This window comes from Aptenodytes forsteri, unplaced genomic scaffold (assembly GCF_000699145.1).
Source record: "Aptenodytes forsteri isolate BGI_AS27 unplaced genomic scaffold, ASM69914v1 Scaffold26, whole genome shotgun sequence".
In the NCBI taxonomy this organism is placed as follows: domain Eukaryota; kingdom Metazoa; phylum Chordata; class Aves; order Sphenisciformes; family Spheniscidae; genus Aptenodytes; species Aptenodytes forsteri.
In genome coordinates, this window is record NW_008794125.1 from 3,246,004 (window position 1) to 3,253,064 (window position 7,061).

Here is a 7,061-nt window from a genome sequence, read left to right on the forward strand (position 1 = left end):
GAATGAGTGAGTGGCTGTGTGGGGCTTAGTTGCCGGCTGGGGTTAAACCACGACAGTCCTTTTTGGGCAACAACTAAAACGTCAGTGTGTTATCACATTATTCTCATGCTAAATCCAAAACACAGCCCCATACTAGCTACTAGGAAGAAAATTAACTCTACCCCAGCCAAAACCAGCACAACACATTAGTAAACCAAATTTGTTTTTTGGTTTAACTATGAGGTGGTGTTCTCTAACAATTTATGGATTTATGAGAGACTGGATTTATACAAGTCTATATAGTCATTTAGCTGGCAAAAGATTATAGACTTCAGACTAATAGGTCTTCTCTGTCCCTGCATAATCACAAAATCTGTCAAGTAACTGCTTAAATGTATTGTTGAATTACTGTCAGTCTACAATCTATGTAATGAGATACTTGATAACATGCTTGATCAGGGGTTGTATAGTTACAAGTGAACAAGATGTTGGTAGCCCACTAAAGGGGTCTAACACAGATTTACAGAAGATACTATGCTATTCTATGGAGGTAGGCATGCAGACTAGGAAGTATCCAAATACAGCGTATAAAGTTATTTAATCTAAACAAAATTCACATAGTGCTAATCGTTGGGGCTTGCATGCATGCTTATATTGGCTCCTTACTTCAAACTAGTAAGTATGTATATAGGTATATTATAAGTATATTCTTTTATATAGGCCTGCAACTGAATTTTACCATGACCTGGGGAGACTCTCATTACCTTGGACTGACAGGACTTGAAGTGATAGGGAAGAATGGTCACGCATTAAAAATAAGTACAGAACAGATTTCTGCTTCACCCCAAGACTTAAATGATCTTCCAGAGCATACAGGAGATTCCAGAACATTAGAAAAGTAAGTAGCAAAAGAGTTGGCTTGTGCAAGTATTTTCTGCAGGGCTCTTTTTTTTTTTTTTTCTTCACACCTGTTGTTTCCACCAACAATTTTGGAGTTTATCAATTTTAGGTGCATTTTACATCAAGCTTTATGAAGTGACAGAATTATATAAACTTTTATTATGTTAACACATGTTAACGCGAACACGATTTTCATACCATCACAGGTCATTCTTGGATTTCACAAGCTACCCAGGAACAGCTTGTTGTAGAAACATGAATGAGATGTTTCCAAAAGATGGTATTTGAGTTAGGAGATGATAACATGCCTGGTTGGTATCTCTGCTAAGGACTTCCCAGGCAGAAATGTGGGTGTTCTGTAGCATCTGTCTATCCATATGCAGTGATATTTGTGCAGGATTTCTGGATAATTTCAAGGAAAATTTTCAAGTTAGCAAAGAGTGAGGATGTATTAGGGTATTGCACAAATGGGTGCCATTCTTTTGGCAATTCTGCAGCTTATTTTTTTTTGTTATTCCAATGAAGTTTTATTTATTGACAAGAATACTTCCTCAAATTAACTTGTCCTTCCTAAATGGTAGCAGTACAGAAATCATAGGCTATAGGTCTGGAGAGGATTTGCCATTTGTTGTTATTGAAACTGCATCCTGTAGTTTCCGAGTCATATCTCAATTTTAAAGGGTATTTTCAGTTGTAATCCTGTCCTCTGGCATGTTTATGGTCTTGTGAATAAGTTTATGAATTAGGACTTCTCTTTTCAAAGTCTTTGTTGAGTCTTCCTTAGAATCTTGTATTTATCTACATGTACACTAACTCTGTTCTTTGTAATTTCTGCTAATCTGACTAATATGGATGTCAAGCTTATTTGTATATAGTTCCTCAGTTCTTCTGCCTATTTGTATGAAAATCTCTTCTGTAGGCATCAAGAGCTAAGAAATCTTCCCATGAGATCCCCTGTGATGAAGAGGTTCTAGTGGTGGAGTCTCTCCAGACTCCACCGTGATGGACCCAGATGCAGAGAAGTCATTTAGCTTTTCTGTTGGTGTCTTATCTTCTCTGAATGCTCCTTTTACAGCTTAGTCATCTGTTGATCCTACAGAATTTCTGGCAGGCTTTCTGCTCCTGATGTATTTGAGGAACTTTATTTATGGTACCTTTTGCTTGCTAGCCTTCATATCCTTTTTTGGCCTGTGCAAACACCTTTAGCCTTCCAGGGTTTATGATCCTATCAATTTAGGGTTTTTTGATCATGACTTTTGTTGAAAGATGGCTTGTGATAACTTTCTTTATCCTGCCACTGAGCCAGGCTGGCTTTGATTTTTCAAGTCCTCCCTCTTTCTAATGTCTTTCTTAGTAAGTGGGATACATTTGTTCTGTGCTTCCAGTATGATATCCCTTAATATTCTCTCTGCTCTCTGTAATGATTTTATTTTGTTTTGTTGCTCCTTTTTTTTTTTTTTAACGTACTTCATTTTTGCTTAAGAACCTTTTTGGCCACAATAAATTTGGGCTTTTTTTTTTGCTTAATAATGGAATTAACTTTATCTAGTCAGCCTGAAGTCTGTGCTCTTATGAAAAGACATTGTCATGCAGGTAGAAAGCTTTTTAAAAAAGTAGGAATGTGCCCAGCTGTGCACATGAAGAAGGTTGTGAACAAACTCTGCCTCTTCTCTGGGTTATCCAGCTCCTTGTCAGATTCAGTATAGTCTCATTGGCATAGTAACACACTTCAGAGTGCCAGATACACTAGTTTAGGCATGGAACTATATTAATAAGTTATATTGTATCTGGGCCTTAGAGTTTTGCCTTGGCCATTTTGGCACAAAGGCAGTTGAGCTTTCCTCTGCCTGCCCCTGTTCACACAGAGAAAAACTAAGGATTTTTCTGTTTTTCCTCAAATGGACCCAACTAAAGGAAATACAGTTTTTTTTCTCCCCTCACTGTCTTTAATTCAACAATTGCATATTATTTTTGATGTTTACTGTGCTTTTTAATTGCATGCACAAGGGCACAATAAGCCCTGGAACCTGGAAGTGGCATCTAGAAAAAAATTAACACCTGGTAAAGTACTTGATTTTCATGAGAAAAGCAAGCTTTTCCTTTTTTGCAGCTAATGGATTTTTCTCTTTGTAGGTTAATAGATGGGACTAATATCACAGTAGAGGATGACCATATGTGGCTCATTCCCTTCTCTTTTGGAGAAGATCATCTGCTCACAATCTATTTTGATAAAATTGAAAGTATTGCAGGGCTTCGCTTTTGGAACTATAATAAATCTCCAGAGGATACCTTTAGAGGGGTAAGTAAAAGAAAAGGAGCACTGCCAGCAGAAATATACAGCAGTGCATTGGAAAATTGGTACTGTGATAAATGAATATAGCTGCCTTAAATGGAACACCATAAATCTTTCTAGATTGTCTGAGTCTGGATTTTGTGGCAGGTATAATGCATTTCTGTCTCCACAAACAGCAAATATTGAAAAAAAGCCAGAGAGAGTTTAAAGAAAACTTCACAGCTGATTTTTCTGAGAGACACATACAATAGCACATATTATTTTCAAGATATATGATTCTGAAGTGGTATTCTCTCAGTATCTAGTATTTAGGCCTACCATATGGTTCTTTATTTCCTGGAACACAGGGAATGGTAGAGCAGGGGACACTTCTCCAACAGATATTCTGTTTAGGTAAGTTACAGAAAGCCAGTCAATCAATACTACCTTTTCCAAGAAGCCAGAAGAGTCTCTAGAACTCTAACGTTTATTAGGGAAGGTTGACATCTTCAAACGGTTTGGCTAAAGTAGTTTAGCTAAAATTGTATAACATACCTCCTCTCTTCTTTTTCCAAATTGGTTGTTTTATATTCTTTTTCATATTGAATTCTTGGAATTGACTGGCAATTGACACCTGTTGGAGATCATGTTGCATCTTGCTGGCACTCTGACTTTGGCTGTCCCTCATTTCCCTGGTTTTTCTCAGAAGCTATACATCCACTTGTAGTGATAATGAAGAAGTAGTTGCTGTTCACTGCACAGAAAGTTTATGAATCCATTTGTTTCCCCTTCACGTACAACTGTTGCATTCTTGATGTCCAAACTCAGTCAATAGGTAAGAAGAAGAATGTTGGTATGTATTAAACTAGAGAGAGGCAGGACAAAAAGAATCAGCAAAGTTCTGGAAAAAATTCTAGCATTGAAGTTGGAGGCATGGATCCTTCATAGGATTGGGCAAGATAGTGGCAGAAGTTGCAGAACTGCTTCTTTGTGTAAATTTACCTTCCAGGAATTGCTTCAATATGAACACTACCTAAATAGGAGATGTTCCCGCTCCACAACAGAGCCCTGGCATCTTTTAATATCAGCATGGGGTGTTGTTGAGTGCCAAAGACTGGCCAAAGACTCCCAGAGGGCCAGAGAGTAAGATCTTTCATTTAAGCCACAATTATCTAGAGATTTTAACATATGGCACATGATTTTGTAATACATTGCATTAACCCAACATGTTTGACACATGGGAGGGTTCAGGAGCATGTTGAGCTTACCTTCTAAACATATCCCCTCTATAACAACCAGGGTTTTTTAGTAAAATCTGTTACTTAATTGATAGGATTCGGCATATAGAAAGGACTCTTCCCTATGAGAGTGGTACAGCTCTGGGACAGTATGCAGTGATGGGAGACTTTCAAAACTGTATTTGTCAAGGCCCAGAGCAACCTGATTTAGCTTTGCAGGCTTCTCCGCTCAGAGCAGGAGCTGTGACTGGAGACATGCAGAAGTCCCTTCCAGCCTAAATCTTTCTGTGATTCTGTGTTCAAAATGCAATATGAAGAACTGTCTTTAAGCGGTGACGTGGAATGTTTTTCACTACCATTGTAAGCCCAAGCTTCTCCAAGGCAGAGCAGGAGAGAAAAGTTTGAACGTGAATTTTCATACCAAATCAACTCCCTGTATGTGTGTCTCAGTTATTAAAGGAGGGAAAGAAATAGCCAAATCCCTAAAATCTAACATGGAATTTGGTCTTTGGAGGCCAAACCAGGAAAGAAAGGAAGAAAGAAAGGGCTATTTTCACAGTTTACTTTGCTAGGTAGAAAAACAGAGGTGAGTCTGATAAAGTATGCATGCAGGTGGCACACCTCTAAGTCCCGTAACAGTTAGTGGGCACAATTAAAACAAGTTCATACCTGCAGTCCTCTAAAAGGATGAAATAAATGATTTGGAAAACTGAAGATGCAAGGTATCTGCTGGGCCACAGTAAAGAGGCTTTAGACTGTAAACCTAGGGCATCGTGACATCTGTCTCTTGAAGTATTGCTGTTCCTTCTAAGAAACAGTCCCCGGATATGAGATACAATGATTTGCTAGGCAGCTGGAGAGTGGTGGATTCTATTCACAGCTTTAGTACGAGAGGGTAATGGCAGTGAACTGTCAAAATGAAGGCTTGTGTGCTATTTCCAGCTCTCTGAAAAATTACCTTGTGAAAGCTTTGTTATGTGATTTGTAAAATGTTATGTGTGATGGTTGAATGCCTTCTCAGATGATGAAAATTACTTAGAAATGAGGCACATAAAGGGCACATAAATATAAGCAGCTGTGGTATAATAGGTAAGATTTCATCTCTAAGTCTCTAGACTGCCCATTCAATACGTGTTTCCTAAACTAAAGTGTATTTCAGTGGATTTTTCACTTCCTCTCCTTATCCTGGCAGACTGATTCAACTGGAAAGTAGTATGCAGAAGAGTTTCTGATATGAAAAGGATGTTTCCTTTCTTTGCTCCCAAGCTTATTAAAGATGAAACCGGAAATAGTTATTTCTCCATACTTGGTACTCACACAAACATTCCCTCCTAATTAATCTTCATGCTGTTTGGAAATGAACTGAGCACCTCCTGTAGTCTAGTACAATACCCAAGGTTTTCAAATCAAGAAATGTTTGTGTAAAAAAAAAAAAAATCTTCGTGAAAATTACTTGCTTTTGGGGTGTTGCATATGTAACTTACTGATATTGTAATTGAATAAAAAATCATTTACAAATGGGAAAAATATGAAAACTGTTATGAATATCAGGTCATTGATAATATGTGGGCTTTGCAGAAAACTCTGAATGTTTTAAGTTCTTCTCAGATAGACACCTGAAATGGGAATTTTAACTATAAATATTGCATATATATTTTTAAAAGAAATCCTAAGAATGAAAATTAAATATTTGCATACAAAACTAAGTTAATCTCAAATTATCATATATACATCAGTCAGTATAAAATCCAAAGATTAGAAAACTGACTCACATTACCTTTAGACTAAATTCTTTTATTAACTAAATGAATCTATTTTGGTTCAGTCCATTAATCAGCAAGCTTTAATCATAGTGCCAGTTACAAGCCATATTGTTACATTTTACAGGTATTACTCCTTCCTTAACCAGTAGTTAGTGAAAGACTCAGTGCAATAAATGCTGCTTGTGATTAACGTTAAGTGACATTTAACATATTTCAGGGCAAGATGCAGTGATAATTGTTGCTGCATGATTGAATTGTTGTGTGACTGGGATCATGCATATGATACCAGATAGTGCTAATGGGGAGGGTGAAGGGGCCAGGACTCCTGCATCATCTGAAGAAGTTTGCCTGAATTTTTAGTTTAATCTCCAGAGATTGTATAAGGCGTGCATGCATCTATGATGTGTACAAGGCTCAATTCTTTCTGCGTGGTGGGATACCTCTTCTTTATTCATATGCCCTTAGGTTACATACAGCACTGCTTGGTAGATGAGTTTGCATGATCCTGGAAAAGTCCAAGTGCCAGCTGCCACAAAGATAAATAGAATTGGTAAAATACGGGCTTTCTATAAATGCAAGAGACACAAAAGAGTCCGCTCTTGAGAGAGCACCAGGTTATGTGATTTCTTAAAGGCTAGCTTCAGCCATTGCTGAGCAATCAGGCCTGATCTAGCAGTGCATTCAGGTGCATGATGGCTCTGTCTCCTCAAATCACCTTTGTGACGTATCATAGAATCATAGAATGGTTTGGGTTGGAAGGGACCTTAAAGATCATCTAGTTCAGTTCCAACCCCCCTGCCATGGGCAGGGACACCTTCCACTAGACCAGGTTGCTCAAAGCCTGGCTTGAACACTTCCAGGGATGGGGCATCCACAATTTCTCTGGGCAACCTGTTCCAGTGCCTCACC

General features: G+C 38.1%; 1 protein-coding gene across 1 annotated transcript in view; it reads left to right on the forward strand.

Annotated features, from left to right (window-relative positions):
* The window catches only part of KIAA0556 (KIAA0556 ortholog), a 67,118-nt gene that overhangs the window by 45,037 nt on the left and 15,020 nt on the right, over positions 1 to 7,061 (forward strand). Inside the window, exons 17-18 of the mRNA XM_019471695.1 lie at positions 700 to 877; positions 3,013 to 3,178. Coding sequence (XP_019327240.1) covers positions 700 to 877; positions 3,013 to 3,178 — 344 coding nt within the window. The remainder of the gene's footprint in view (positions 1 to 699; positions 878 to 3,012; positions 3,179 to 7,061) is intronic.